This window comes from Orycteropus afer, unplaced genomic scaffold (genome assembly GCF_000298275.1).
Source record: "Orycteropus afer afer isolate SDZICR_OR568_19922 unplaced genomic scaffold, OryAfe1.0 scaffold00097, whole genome shotgun sequence".
Classification (NCBI taxonomy): domain Eukaryota; kingdom Metazoa; phylum Chordata; class Mammalia; order Tubulidentata; family Orycteropodidae; genus Orycteropus; species Orycteropus afer.
Genome location: NW_006921684.1, coordinates 7398280 through 7414434, shown reverse-complemented (window position 1 = coordinate 7414434; position 16155 = coordinate 7398280). Strand labels below are relative to the sequence as shown.

The 16155-nt window shown below is 38.5% G+C and overlaps 1 protein-coding gene across 1 annotated transcript in view; it reads left to right on the top strand.

The window, feature by feature from the left end:
* The first annotated feature begins 4675 nt into the window (after positions 1 to 4675).
* WIF1 (WNT inhibitory factor 1) overlaps positions 4676 to 16155 on the top strand; it is a 109356-nt gene continuing 97876 nt past the window's right edge. The window contains exons 1-2 of the mRNA XM_007942742.2: positions 4676 to 4823; positions 5289 to 5428. Coding sequence (XP_007940933.1) covers positions 4676 to 4823; positions 5289 to 5428 — 288 coding nt within the window. The remainder of the gene's footprint in view (positions 4824 to 5288; positions 5429 to 16155) is intronic.

The following is a 16155-nucleotide window of genomic DNA, read 5'->3' as shown; positions in this document are numbered from 1 at the left end:
AGATTATCTTCTGTGTCTGTGTTAATTGGTTTCCCTTTTCTTTGTTGAAGAGGGTCTGTGCAATCCTTCTGCCTAGTCCGCCATCTTGCCCCGCCTCCCCTACTTAACTCTTGACTACTACTTAACAACAGAAAGAAGTGTCTTTGACTCAATCCTGAAATGAATCTTCCCTCCCCAAAAATATATTCTGATACTCTTGAAAATAGCTAATTAGTATATAATATAATGTATGCTCCTTCCTTCTGCTTTAAAAGAAAAGAGTTTAAATCCAAGATTTTTTTTTTTTTCATTATTGTGATTTGGGTGAATGTTGACACAGCAAATTCATTTTTGTTACAGTAGTTCATACACATTTTGTTTCACAACATTGATTGCAATCCCCATAATGGAACAGCTCTCTCCCCACTTCCTCTCTGTAGTTACCTTTTCCCTGTGTTTTTCTTTCCTATGCATCCCTGTCCTCTGAGCTGTCTTCCTGTGCAAATACTGCTCTTCTGATCTCCCATGGTTGATTGTTCTAAGGAGTGTACCTACCTGGTGAAAATGTTCACCCTATATGCCTGTCTATTGTTTGGCTGGAAGCGATGGGAGTGAGTTCAATTCCAGGCCTGAAAGGTGACTAGGGGCCATAGTCTTGGAGGCTTCACCAGTTTCTACCAGACAAGTAAGCTTGGTCGTTTCTTTTAATGTAAACTCAAGATTTTCCGTTTTTCTCTATGTAAAATAAAACAATTTTTCTAAGTGTCCACAGATGGGGAGGAGTGAGGAAAAGGCAAACACTATGAAGAAAAAAGGTTCCTTACAACAAGATAGATTATATCACTAACATCAAATTCAAGAGCTACAGAAGAATCTCACTCTGAGGGAGCTGAATTAGGAAGGAATCTCTTCTCTCTTTTTCTCACCAAAAAGTAAATTTTATGAAGGCTATTTTTTCAATTAGAATTTAATTAAAACAACCTGTAGAGGGCGTCCTTGCACTAAGAGCCATAAAAACTTAAGCACTACTGAGGGAAAAATATCTGTTCCGTTGTGAAATTACTATTTTTAACTGGGTGACAATTGGCATTACAGTGTTAAAGTGTTTTAAAAATTGCCTGATATATCTTAATACAAGGAAATATATAAGGTGATAATATATAAACATTATATAAGTTTGAAACAAAGTAAATATCTTTATTTTAAAGGAAGAAGGGCTGTAAAGCTTTGTATACAAACAGCTTTAACTATATCATCAGTATGGCTAAGAATGGGCTTTAAAATAAGAGTGCCTGGAATTTGAACCCTGCCTCTGCTGCTTACCAGCTGAGTAACTACAGTCACGTTACCTAACATTTTTGGTGCCTAGTTTCTTCATCAGTAAAGGGGAGTAATAATAGTACCTACTTTAAAGAGGCAGGAGTCCCTGGGTGGCACAGATGTTTAAGTGTTGGACTGCTAGCCAAAAGGTTGGTGGTTGGAACTTACCCAGAGGTACCTCAGAAGACAAGCCTGACAATCTGCTCCCAAAAGGCCACAGCCTTGCAAACCCTATCAGGTCGCTCTACTCTGCACACATGGGGTCACCATGAGTTGGAATCTACTCCGTGACACCTATAGGAAGCCCCTGGATTATGAACAAGTTTAGTTGCTAAGTCTATCTTTAAGTCAAACTTGTACGTAAGTTGGAACAGGTAGGCATAATTCATATCTAATATTAGTTAGTTCGTTGTCTTTGTATTTATTACATATTGTACCTTTCTATGCACAAAACCTTAAAGAAACACTTTCAGATACACTAAAACATCTTTAACATGATAATACAGTAATATTAATAATGATAATATTTTGATGTGGGTCATCAGAGTAGTGATGTTTTGTTATTATAAACCATTGTATGTATCTCAAATTATTAATAGAATTGGCTTTACGGGGTTGGTTCGTAACTATGGATTGTATGTAAGTCAATTGTTTGTAACTCAGGGACTGCCTATAACTTAAGTAGATATTTAAATACTTAAAAGTATTTAAAAATTAAGATATTACAAATTCAAATCAGTTATAACTACATAGACTAATTCCTTTTGAAGACCAACAGTTGTACAGCTGAAAATATTTCAACCTTAGAAATACATATCTTCTTCATTTTTGTAACTTTTATGACCTAACATGTATTTACTTTAGTGCATGTGTCCAGCTTCTCTTCTGTTGTTTCTATTTGTTTTTCCTCTTGAGGTGACCTACTATTCTACAAAGGACTGAGAAAAACACCACATCTAACCTCAGACACTCAATCTATGGGGCATTTGTTGCGGCATCTGGGTGATAAAGAACAAAGAGAAGTAAACAATCTTTTCTTAGCCTGAAAACTTTCCAAGTTTTTGAAAAGCCTTTTGCTTCCATTTTCTTTGTGCATCCAAGGAATTAGGCATGTGTCGAGAATACGTTCTTTCTGCTGGGAGTTGGTAAGTTCTTCTGTAGCTCACCACCCCCAAATGCATTTCCCACAGACAAAGCCAGGGTCTTGGTCTGACCCTCCAGCACCCTGCAATTTCAGTACTTGCAAGCACATCCAAGTTTCTTGAAACACTAGCACATATGAAGATATTCATGACTTTTGGGGAACCCCTTCTGAGTGGTTCAGGCAGTGGCAGAACTAGGGTTAGTGTCATCCAGTGCAGTAACTCATGATGTCACCCCCCCATGACTTCCTCCCATACCAGACCCTACAGAATACTTAGTAATGTTTTTTGTGCTAATATTACTTTTAAATCATAATTCCTCTGTATCACTGAAAGTAATGGCAATAGTTGTGACATGAACAACTAACAAAATTAAAATTGTAATGTGTCACTATTTTTGAAACCATAATTAAAATTTAAATGCTGAAATTTTAATTAATATCAGACATATATTTGCAAGACAGTGATGTTTTTTAAGAAAATTTTAAAGACTAAAATTTTTAAAAATGAATTTAAGATTTAAGTAATATTTCTAACCATGACAGGGAAACATAGCATTCCCACTTCATGTTTAAAACTGTCAATTTAAAGAGTTATATCATCAGTAGTTGTTATACATGTAAGTTTATTATCAACTTAATATGTGATATAGTTGTAAATTGCTTACATACAATATTTCTTAGATTATATGAAGACTAACAACAAAATTGTTTTGTAAATCTTTTCACATTGAATTACACTATTAGTTACATTATTAGTAACTGAACGGAAGCTTTTTATGATTTTTCTTCTTCTTTTGCTTTAAATACTACTTTATTCTTGTAAAAAATACTGATATAGGTTCACAAATACTACTTTCTATAATATTGTAGCTAAAATACCAGAAAATTTGATAAAATCTGCCACTGTAAAAACGTTAGAAAGAAGGAAACAAGAAAATAACAACGTCTCCTTGTAGCACATGCAGAGGAAGCCACGTGATTCAAAGCATCATTGTAATTGGGTAATGATGACAGCTTTGATGGGCGTGTATTAGAAGGTACAAAAAGGGAATTAGCAGAGTTTTAGCCTTTTAGGTATATTGATACATATAAGCTGGGCTTAACAAAAATGTTTTTGTTCTTATAACTACTGAGATATTGTATTTTTTAAAATAATAAATTTTTGCCCAAACACAGCACAAAAATTTTGTAGACGGTCATTTTGGTGTCATTCCCCTCTGACAGTGTCACCCAGTGCCGTCTGCACCCCCCTAGTGACGCCGCTGGTGTCAGATATGCCTGTCACCCAGGGCCCAGAAAACTTGCCAGGCGCTGCACGCTTAGTAGGGACAGCGTCCTCCAAGGTGTCAAGCAAGTGCAGAATAAACGCCCAGCATCTCAGCCAAGCAGAGCGCCTGCAACCAGGGCACCACTGGATGGTTCAGTCTCCGGTTTGACTTGGTTGGAATGCATAGTCTAGCGTTGGAACGGAGCAGAGAGGTTAGGGTCTGCAGAGTGAGAGGTATGGTACTGGTGTAAATGAAGAAGAAGCAAAACTCGCCTTCAGTTAGCAGCGGGGTAGAAATATTAGCTATCATCATATCATTATCATCAACATCGTTATCTCTCAGTTACATGGTTCCGCCTTTCACCCCATTTCCTCCTCCTGCGCCTTCCCTGGCCAGAGGCCGGAGCCTCCCAGAGGTCCCTACTGGTTGTCTGTCCGCTCCACGCGACCTTCACTCGCTCTCCTACTCTATTCTGTGAGGCCTCCGGGGCGCGGGGGGGCGTCGCCACCCGGTCCCACCCCCGCGCGGCACCACAGCGCCCCGTAGTGGCGCGCGACTCGGCTCGCGGACTCCACTCCTGTCTCTCGTCTACCTTGAGCGGGCCCTTCCCGCTCTTCCTCTCCCGCGGTATTTAACCCTCTGACTATTGGCCTCGAGGTTCATCTCCTGCTCTGTCTGGCTTTCCCCTTTGTCAGTCTGCTGCCTCGGCTTCACCCAGTCCCTCCAGCCTCCCTACCTCTTGCCCAGCTCGCTCCGGCTCATCCCCTTTTCCCTCCCTCCTTCCTCGGGCTCTCTCAAGCTTCCTCTTCTCCCAGCCAGGAGGCTAAACGCCAGCCGTCGAAGCGGGAACAGCTCCCTGGGCGGGAGGTGCTGCCAAGCAGAGGACGCAACTGCTGCAGGTTGCGTAGGTACTGCTGAAGGAGTTGCAGGGGCTAGCGCCACCAGCGAAGAAGTCCCAAGCAGCATGGCCCGGAGAAGCCCCTTCCCTGCCGCCGCGCTCCGCCTCTGGAGCATCCTCCCTTGCTTGCTTGTGCTGCGGGCGGAGGCCGAGCAGCCCCGGGAGGAGAGCCTGTACCTGTGGATCGATGCTCACCAGGCAAGAGCGCTCATAGGTAAGATTCCCGCGCTCAGCACTGGGCGCTGCTGTGCCTTCAATCCTTCCGCTCACTGTTCTGTTAAAGAGGGATGCATGATTCGTTTTCAAAACTTAATTTCAAGGAAAATTGCTCCCCATTTATTTAATGCGCCTCCCCCTCCAATCTGAAAGCTTACGATTTCTGTCTCAATAAATCTAAGTTGAGCTAGTGTTCTGACTATGCTGTTTCTGGTTATTACAATCTACGTTTTTAGGTACTTCCAGGATTTGCTTCAGTTAGCTCCAAGCGTCTGCCGGCAACATTCTTATCACATGCAGAGGAAAATTAATCTCAGAAGCATGGTGGGTGCCAAAGGCAGGTGTAGGTGTTGGGTGCGAAGAAATGATTCAGGCTGATGCTTTCGTTTTCTATATGTAACTTCTGATTTGTATTCCTTCAAGTCCACCCAGTTTGCTAATTGTGTTTGTTTCTTAAAAACAGGATTTGAAGAGGACATTCTGATTGTTTCAGAGGGGAAAATGGCCCCCTTTACACATGATTTCAGAAAAGCGCAACAGAGGATGCCGGCTATTCCTGTCAACATCCATTCCATGAATTTTACCTGGCAAGCTGCAGGGCAGGTAAGGGTGCTAACCAAAAAGGTTGAGAAAATTACCCTTTGATATTTCCACTGAAAGGTGAAAGGTAGAAATAATATATACTATTTAGTCTGGTACATTTTTCAATTCTAAAGATTTTTCATCTGATCGCCAAAACAAATAATGTATTTATTCCCATTTATTTAGAGTTGTCCCATAAGTTACAGATCTCAAAAGACAAGGGCAAGCGATGTGTCTAAGCTCACTATTCTGATAAGACTCAGTGTCTTCAGGCTGCTGGAATGGGAAAGAGCTCAAACACCAACATTTCTGGTTACTGTGATCACTGATATTAAAATTTAACATAACGTTTAAAGGATTCTTTTCCATAGTGTGTACTAATCACATGTGACACTGTTTATACTTTACAAAAAATGATAAAGTATATAAATATTTTTCACATTGTACAAAAAAATGCTATGTTGAATGTTATTCATTAGAACATGAATGCTATATATTTCTGGTAGAAGTTCACAGACTCAAAGAAGGTCATGTAAGGAAATTTGTAAAATATCTCAGGCTAGATTTTTTTTAAAGTTATCAGTTTAAATATTCTCATATTGAAAAAGAAAACTATAATTTATTTTTATAAAGAAGCATCCTTTATTCCTTAGCACATTAACATCTTTTGTACACTATGTTTTAAATATTTTCAGTTTAACATAACCTCTTATTTTGGAAGGAGAGAGAGAATAAAATGCATATGTGAGTTTAATTTATTTGGGACAATTGGAAAATTTATTCTAGAAGGCAACTGGCAAGTAATTAATTATTTTGCTCATCAGTTGGTAAAATGTGTCTACTATGAAAATCATTGTAATTAAAATCACATTTTCAAGTCTTTTTTATTCGAATACTTCAATGCCTATATTCACAAAGAAGGTGATTCAGAAAACACTATTTAAAAGTAACTATAGGAGCTCTGGTAGCATAGTGCCTAAGGCACTTGACTGCTAACCAGAAGGCTGACCATTCAAACTCACCAGCCACTCCTCAGAAGGAAGGTTGGGCAATCTACTTCAGTAGTGATACTGCCTCGGAAACCCAAGGAGTGGTCATTATGAGTTGGGTCCGACTCGATGGTACATAACAACATAACAACAACATTTTGAGTTGAGAAACTGCTTTGGTACCCTCTAGCTCTGGCTATACAGTGGTTAAGGCATTTGGCCACTAACCAAAAGGTTGGTGGTTCAAACCCACTAGCCACTTCACAGAAGAAAGATGAGGCAATCTGCTTCTGTAAAGATTTAAAGCCTTAGGAACTCAGTGGGGGTTGCTATGAGTTGGAATCAACTCAACAGCAGTGAACAATTGCCTATTACAGAATGGGCCTGGCCATTTCAGCTCTGTCTTATTTTCCTCATGTCTGTTCTCTTTTTTTCTCTTGTAAAATAGATCAAATATAGACCCTTCACATTTATGTTTTGTCATAAAAAGATAAACACTTTAAATTCACTTAAGTTCATGAAAAGAAAGTCTGTTATTCTAATGCCCCCATTTTGCAGACAAGTTCACTGAGGTTTTTCACTCTATAGTATGATTATTCCTTTTCTCCTTAAACCTCTCTTCTTAGACTCTTTACGCAAAATTAATGTGGGAATATTGTGAAATCAGGAATAAATCAATGAATGACCTTTTATTATTTCCTTTTCTTTTCATCTGACTCTGTTTACTTGTAGATGACCACTTGTCAGAATGGTCTCAATATTAATTCTGTAACCTTAAAAAGAACATTTTGACCTATACTTTTATGAATCCATAAAAGCCTTAGAGGTAGCTTGAATTGTACCTCTTTAGCTAAAAGAGTATGGTGATTGTAGGAGAAACAGAAAATGTCAACAACTTTAATATCCTTTTGCATGAGTTTGTCATCTGAAGAATGAAATTTGAAGCAGAAGCTTAAATTCCATTTTATCTTCCCTGTTGCTTTGTAGCTTAGTGAGTGTTTACACACAATAGCCTATTGTTATGTACAAAATGGACTGACATATCAAACAATCTCAGGGCTATTTCTTGTAGGGCTAGGAGAGATTGTGCAACTGGTATGACTATGAAGCCTCTAGCATTATTTTATCTCCTGCTTAGCTACTGATTACCCATGTGGATTATCTTCTTATGCTGGGGAATGTTAGCATCTCAATTAAGTTACTTTCTTCTCTCTGCTTTGTCTACCCTGGAGAGGTTTCCACAGGTAGCTACATGAAATTTGGTGTTTATTTTTTTCAGAGGGAGGGGTCAAGGAGGGACTATATTATGCCAAACACTAAGATATTTTTAAAAGATTGTTTAAATATGACTGGTTTCACTCAATAGAGTTCTGTGATCCTAACAACACCATAATTTTTGAAATGCATGGATATTTTGAAGATGGGGAAAAAATAATGACTTCAATTAAGTATTCTGGAAGATATCTATGTCTAAAGCTAAACCATGTCATAACATTTACATGGAAAACAAAAAACTCATTCCAGAATTAATCATTCCCTCTAAATAATATCGAACACTTAGGCATTTTAACTATACATAAGCAAAACTCATAGCTGATTAATTACATTTTAAACTTTGAAGTTTTTGGCAATATGTGGAACTTTACAATTGAAGGGCTAGCAAAAACTGTAAGGTGTTATCTTATTTCCACTAAATTAGTAGTTCAGAAACCCAAAGTGTTCTTGAGTTTGTTTAAAATACATTCCCTGTTCTACTTCAAACAAATGCAAGTGAAAATTACAATAGCACTCGTTCCTCCACATCAGGCTTGCCAAATTTTTTAAAAGTGGTTTTAGAATGTTGAGATATGTGCATGTTCATATACTGCTTAGTCTGAGCATTGTCCTTTTTGCAGGGCAATTTGACTGTGATGACAAAAGACGTGATAGAGATCCTTTTACTGGGAAATTTTTCTTCCAGAGATTCATCCTAAGGAAGTAATCATGGATATGCAGAAAGATTTATATACAAGAATGTTCTTCATCATGGTGTTTATAAAAGTAAAAAACAGATACAACCTAGAGGTCTAATGATAGTGACTCATGCAGAAGAGTACAAAGCAGCATTAATTAAGATGTTATAGACATCTATTTTATGTTGTGGAAAGATGTTCACTAACAAAGTAGGTAGAATTTTCTACAACATAGTATATTGTATTTGATTCCATTATAAAATAGGCAGACAGAAAATAATGTCATATTCACCAAGGTGTTAAAGTCGGTTAGGTCAGCATATATTATTTTCTGATTTGTCCACAATGAATATGTATTGATTTGTAATTTTTAAAATTACAGATTATAATTTAGCAAATTAGTTTACATTAAATATGTGTGTACTTTAGAGTTTAAAGGTATAAAATGTTCTATGTCTATATTTATTATTCAGTATTATTTCTATATTACATATCACTCAATAAAGTAGCAAAACAAATAATCATAACTATGCTGCCCAAAAGGAGCTCTGGTGGTATAGTGATGAAGGCATTTGGCTGCTAATCAGGTTGGCAGTTTGTACCCACCAGCCACTCCTTGGAAGAAAGATGAGGCAGTCTGCTTCCCTAAAGGTTTACAGCCTTGGAAACCCAATGGTTGGGCAATCTACGTCCGTAGTGATACTGCCTTGGAAACCCAAGGAGAGGTCTCTATGAATCGGGACCGACTCAATGGCAAATAACAACAACAACAACAACATTGTTGTTGTTTGCCATCGAGTCGGCCCCGACTCATAGCGACCCCTCCTTGGGTTTCCGAGGCAGTATCGCTACGGAAGTAGGAATGCCCAACCTTCCTTCCGAGGAGTGGCTGGTGGGTTTGAACTGCCAGCTTTCTGGTTAGCAGTCAAGTGTCTTAGCCACTATGCTACCAGAGCTCCCAACAACAACATTAAAGCCCTATCAATTAGTAAGAACTTCTTGGATTATAGAAAATTGCCACAAATTTAAAAAAAAAAAAAAAAAAAGTCCAACAAACATCAAGTATGAGGGAAGCTAGAGAACTTTATTTGAGTCATTGCGGCCCTACTTGAACTACTCTAGTCAGTAACACCCAAAGTCAGCTCTAAAGCGAGGAAAGGAAAGCATCATTGGGGAAAAAGGATCTCTGAAATTGGCCATTTTTGTGACAACTGAATCATATTTTTTGCTAATTAAAAAGAAGAAGAATCTCTTTACTGACGTGTTTCTTTTATATCAACTAGATAATCCAATCCCATCACTAATATGTTCCTAAAGCCCTGGAGGGCTTGTTTTTTTTTCAAGCTTGTGTTTGATATTATATAACAGGGTCCCATTAAATGCTGCAGATTGCAGTCTCAAATTTCCTGGTTGAGTTAAGGAAACCTGTACTAAAATATTTTTGTTTCCTTCCTTTCTCTTCTTGATCAAAATCAAAGAAAAACAATAAAGGATGAATTTTAATTCAAGTGCTTTCTCTCCATCTTCAGAGGAACTGCCAAACACTCTTAAATACCTCTGTCCAACCCTGAAGTTATGGTAACACTTATTATTATTATTATTTAAATCTCATAATGTGTACTGTCCACATTTTTTTCCTAATGGAGTTATGATTGCTTTGGAAGCTACAATCCAAACACTTACATACCTTGGCACTCCTAGGGTTTGCAGTCATACCTTTGTGGTGGTTTTATGTCACCAAGTGGAGGAAATGCCTCATTTTCTGACCCCTGTTCCTGGTTTCAAAGTGGGAATGTGAATATGTTTACATACTGTGGGCTTGATTTTTTAAAGGAGGTGCTCATATCAAAAGCACAGCTTTAAACCTTTAATGTTTAGATTCTGTTATGCTGTGGTATTTTGCATTGTGGTGTTGTGGACATGCCACTAGGGATCAAAGAGTAATTCTGCAGAGAGCCAATTTCATTGAGCAAAGCAGGCATGTGCCAGCCATCTGTTGTATCTGCTGATAGAAAACAGCAGTAAGTTTTTCAAACTTTTGCCAGAAAAAAAAAAAAAAAAAAGGGCTTTATTGCTTAGAGGAGATGAGTTACAAGGCACCTTGTAAGCCACATCTGGTTCCATGGCGATTTACATGGCATCAATGTAAATTCCACTATGTCTTCCTTACATGGTGGTGTAAAGGTGCATAAACAAACCCCACACTGATATCCTGTGTTTTTATTCTTGACTTGAAATTGCCTGCACAAATTAAAATGTTTTAAATTGTTGTGGTGAGGTAGAGAGGAATGATATTCAATAAAGCATTTTGGTTTGGGTTAAATTCATTTAACTTTAATACCCTAATGAATAAGTTGGGTGTTGTGAGGGCAAAACTTTTGGGATTAAGAGTTTAGTGAAAATATCCTCCACCCTGTTATGGGGTCTCTGAAGTTTGCCTTGTTAGATCAGGGCTTCTTTTGCTGTGACAATTTAGCCAACTTGACCCATTTGCCGCTCTGGAAGTAACAGGGCAGATGAGGCATTGTTCTCCATTCAGCTTTTCTCTCTGATTCATACACTCAGGCAGTGAATAAACACAGACACTGAGCTAGGCACAGAATGTCCAAAGATGAATAAACAAAGTTCCTACTCTCAGGGAGTTCATAGTCTAGTACACAGATATTCATCACACTCATCCAAATGAGATTAGAAAATGAAGGACTGGCTGAGACTCACTCTTTTTCCTCCCTGGAGAGGGAGGGTGTCAAGAACACTTCACTGAGCAGGTGATGTTTGAATTAAATATCGAAGGATGTCTTGGTCAGGGTTCACTGGAGAGACAGAACCAGTGCTGCCATAACTACAAGTGAGTGGCTTGAAAGAACAGAAATTTATTTTTTTTCACAGTAACTGTTGTTAGGTACCATTGAATCAGTTCCAACTTATAGCAACTCTGTGTACACTAGCACAAAATGCTGCCAGGTCCTCCACCATCGTCACAATTGCTGCTATGTTTGAGCTCATTGTTGCAGCCACTGAGTCTGTCTATCTCCTTGAGGGTCATCCTTTCCTTTGCTGACCCTCTACTTTATCAAGTATGGTGTCCTTCTGCAAGGACTGGTCACTCCTAATAACATGTCCAAAGTGCATGAGACTAAATATCTCCATCGTTGCTTTTAAGGGGCATTCTGTCTGTACTTCTTCCAAAACAGATTTGTTTATTCTTCTGGCAGTTCACAGTATATTTAATATTCTTCACCAACACTGTAATTCAAATGCATCAATTATTCTTCAGTCTTCCTTATTCATTGTCCAGCTTTTGTATCCATATGGGACAATTGAAAATACCCTGGCTTTGGTAAGGTGCGCCTTAGTCTTCAAAGTGATATCTTTGTTTTTTTAACACTTCAAAGTAGTATTTTGCAGCAGATTTTCCCAGTGCAAAATAGTAGTTACGTGTGATTAAATCATCTGGTCTTAGGTAGAACAGATCACCTTCCATGATGTAATTACCTTACATCTAATATAATCACTTTCCATAATGTCATTTAATGTGATCAGTCGATTAGTTGAGGTCATACTCAATGTAGTGTTAGGGTGGGTCTAAACCCAATCACTTCTCAGTTGTAAAAACACCAGAATAGACACAGAGACACACACATACAGGAAGAAGAGGAAGACAGACCGTGAAGACTGATACACCTACAAGGACTGTTGTTAGCTAGTAGAAGCTGATGCAGACAAGGAAGGACATCCTCCTAGAGGCATGCTACTAAATTCAGACTTCTAGCCTCTTGATTTGCATTCAGCAAATTTACTGCAAAAGACCTTTTAAAAAGTGTTAAAAAGCAAAGATGTCACTTTGAGGACTAAAGTGCATCTGGCCCAAGCCATATATTTTCAATGACCTCATATGCATGTGAAAGCTGGACAACGAATGTGGAAGACCACAGAATTGATGCATTTGAATTATAGTATTGGTGAAGAATACTGAATATACCATGGACTTCCAGATGAACAAATCTGTCTTAGAAGAAGTACAGCCAGAATGCTGCTTAGCAGTGAGGATAGTGAGACTTTGTCTCATGTACTTTGTACATCTTGTCAGGAGTGACCAGTCCCTGGAGAAGGATATCATGCTTAGTAAGGTAGAGGGTCAGTGAAAAAGAGGAAGACCCTCAAATGGTATGGATTGACACAATGCAACTGTGGGTTTGGGCATGGCAACAGTTGTTGATTGGACTAGAGATTGGGCAGTGTTTTGTTCTGTTGTATGTTGAGTCTCTCTGAGTTGTAATCAATTTGACAACACCTACCAACAACAATTACTACTACTACTTAATGACAATTAGGCTAGTGTTTGGTCAAAGAACTGGGAACCATAGCATAGACAATTAACACATAAAATTACCAAAGGATGAGTAAGTATTCTCCAGATGAGCATTCCAAGTGGAGTGCAGAGGATGTTCAAATGTATGTAGGTCTTAAAGGGGAAGGTGTGTTCTAGGTGATCACGTGGAGCCTTGTGTTTCATCTGACAGGGAATGAAAACCCAACAAGGGGAAGTCAGGTGGAGGAAGGTTCTGGGGGAAGAAGAAGAAGATAGAAATAACTCAGAGTTTGCCCTCTTCCCTGCAATGGCCTCAACATCTTACAAGTCTATCCCATGATTTGTTTACTAAATCTTTGGCTGTGTGGTGGTGGGTGGTCAGCAGCTTTTCCATAATGGGCACTCAGCTCTTCTTTCTTACTAAACTTTTGGAAGAGTTTATGATGATTACTCTCAGCTCCAGGTTGAATCTATTTTAGGTTATTAGGCATGGAACTATTGAAAAATCAGTTTTTCTGAATATATCAAACTAAAAAAAATAAAAAATCAATTTTCTAATGGTGTCAAGAACTTTAAAGTAAAAGTAAGCTTAACTAAGAAAAATATGCTAATTTGGGAGGTTCTGATAAGATGGCAGAATAGACAGAAAGACTACACAGGCACTCTTCAACAAAGAAAAGGGGAACCAGTTAACACAGATATAGAAGATAATCCTTGACCCCTGAGCCTTGAAGGAAAGGATAGAAAAGTGGACTAAACTCCAACTAGCAAAAGAATTTGCATGATAACAACAAAAAAGGAGACATATGGAGCTGCAGTCTGGCAGTGATCCTGACAACACAGATAGCTTGGATATTTCCGAGTGGTGGTAAGACCTAAGCATTAACCTAAAAATTGGCCCTGCTAGCCAGGGACTGCACGGAGCATGGCTCTGGTGGCTGGGGAACAAAAGGGGAAGCAGCAAAGAGGAAGGCAGGCTGAGCTGTGGACTTTTCTCTGTCTGGGGGGCACAGCCATTTTGAATGTTTACAAGTGGCTTGACCATTTTGGATATTTAAGGCAACAGTGTTCTCCCAGATTCCAGGGACTTAAGAACAGGCTCCACTTGCCAGGAACCTCAACGACATTCCAGACCTGGATGACTGGAAAGGTGCGACATTCCCCTTGTTATTCTTATACCCCACACCCTCTTGGGAATGGAGATGTGGCCATCCATCACTCCCACCCACTTTCTGGACCAGCAGGAATTCCATCCCAGTCTGTGTGCTTGGATGGAGCCTGGGTGCCCTGCCTTGCCCTGCCCCGATTTTTTTTTTTTTTTTTTTTTTTTTGTAGTTTGTATGTTTTTGTCTGTTTTAAAACTACTATTATTATTATTGGGAGCTCTGGTAGCATAGTGGCTAAGGCACTTGACTGCTAACCAGAAGGCTGGCGGTTCAAACCCACCAGCCACTCCTTGGAAGGAAGATGGGGCAATCTACTTCTGTAGTGATACTGCCTTGGAAACCAAGGAGGGGTCGCTATGAGTCGGGTCCGACTCGACGGCACATAACAACAACAACAATAACATTATTATTATTACTTTTGTCCATTTTACTATTATTCTTTATTCTTCCCCTCCCAGGTTCTCATTTTTAGGATTTTCCCTTTTCCCTGTTCCTGTTTGCAATTTTTTTTTCTTTATTTCTCATGGTTAACCCTGTTCCTTGTTTTTTTTTTTGAGTTTTTCTCATTTTTCTTCATTATTCTCCTTCTCTATCTTTTTTCTCTTATTGCCCTCTCTCCAGATATTGCAGGGTTTTTTTGTTTTCTTCTTTTTCCCATTTTTCAGTTACCGTACCTGTGTGATTACATGATGTATTTTTTGTACATTTGCTTTTACTTTTTTGATAGTTGTTCAATTGTTATTTTTGTTTGAGTGGAAGACAGCAACAGTCCCCATATGACACAACTACACCCACACCTCCTGCAACTTCACTTAGTGAGTGAGAGCCACCACTTCCTTCTCCACTGATGGGCCAATGAAAAACAACCACAAAGGAAAGTCTGACTCACCCTTGGCTGCTTTTCACAAACAGTTAAGAGAGATCTAAATACAATAATGCAACAATGTCTTGGAGACAACAGACCATCACGGTCCACACAAAGAAGCAAGATAAAGTGGTAGAAACAAGGGAGCAGGAAACAGACCCAGAACACATCCCTGAGGAAGAAGCAGCATTAGAACTCTCTGATAAGGAATTCAAAAGAATGATATTTAGGTATCTTCAAAGGATTGAGACATAGATCAAGGAAAACACAAACAAAACCCTAGAATAATTTTGGAAGAAAATACAAGAACAAAATGTCAAAATAAATGAAAAAGTAGAACTTATTTTAAATCTACAGATAGAAATCCAGAAAATTAATACTAAATTGTCAGAAATAGATAACATATTGAAAGGGCAAAGGAGTAGAATTGATGCAATGGAAGACAGAAATAATGAGATTGAAGACAAATACCTGAATACTTATTTGGAAAGGGATCAATCAGAAAATAGATCAAAACAAAATGAAGAAAGCCTAAGCTTCATGTGGGATACCATCAAAAGAAATAACTTACGTGTCATTGGAATTCCAGAACAGGAAGAGAAAAATAAAAACACTGAGAAAATTGTCCAAGATTTGTTGGAGAAGAATTTCCCTGTTATGATGAAAGAGGAGAACATATCCATTCAGGAAGTCCAACAAAGCTCAAACAGGGTAGACCCCAAAAGAAAATCACCAAGAGATATTATCATCAAACTCAGCAAAACCAAAGACAAAGAAAGAATCCTGCAAGCAACACAGGAAAAACAAAAAGTTACTTACAAAGGACAACCAGTAAGAATAAGCTCTGATTTCTCAGCAGAAACCATGCAAGCAAGAAGCAATGGGATGATATATATAAAACCCTGAAAGAGAAAAATTTTCAACCAAGAATTATATACCTGGAAAAATTGTCCCTCAAACGTGACGTTGAAATAAGGAGATTTCCAGATAAGCACAAACTAAGGGAATTTGTTAAAACCAGACCAACCTTACAGGAGATACTAAAGGGAGTCCTTTGAACAGAGAACCAAAAAATAGCAAACAACAACCAATCATTAATACACAAGATGACATAACCCAGAAACCACAGCTTAACAGTTAAGAGAGATCTTGTAAGCTTATTTTACTTTGGACATATGGACATATGTCCATATGGACATATCCAAAGTAAAATAAGCTTACACGATTATAAACAGGAACCAGAGACATCAATTGGCAATTGAGGACAACTACAAACCAAAAAGAGGGAAAATACTGTGTAGTTACCGAACTTGTAAATGGTGAGGAAGTCAAGAGAGTTGCAAGATAGAATGGACTGTTCTAATCTTGGGGAGAAAATTATAAATCACAGGGTAACCTCAAAGAAAAATAATAAACCCTCACATCACAATTAAAAAAGAGGACAAGCACAAATATTCAGCAAAT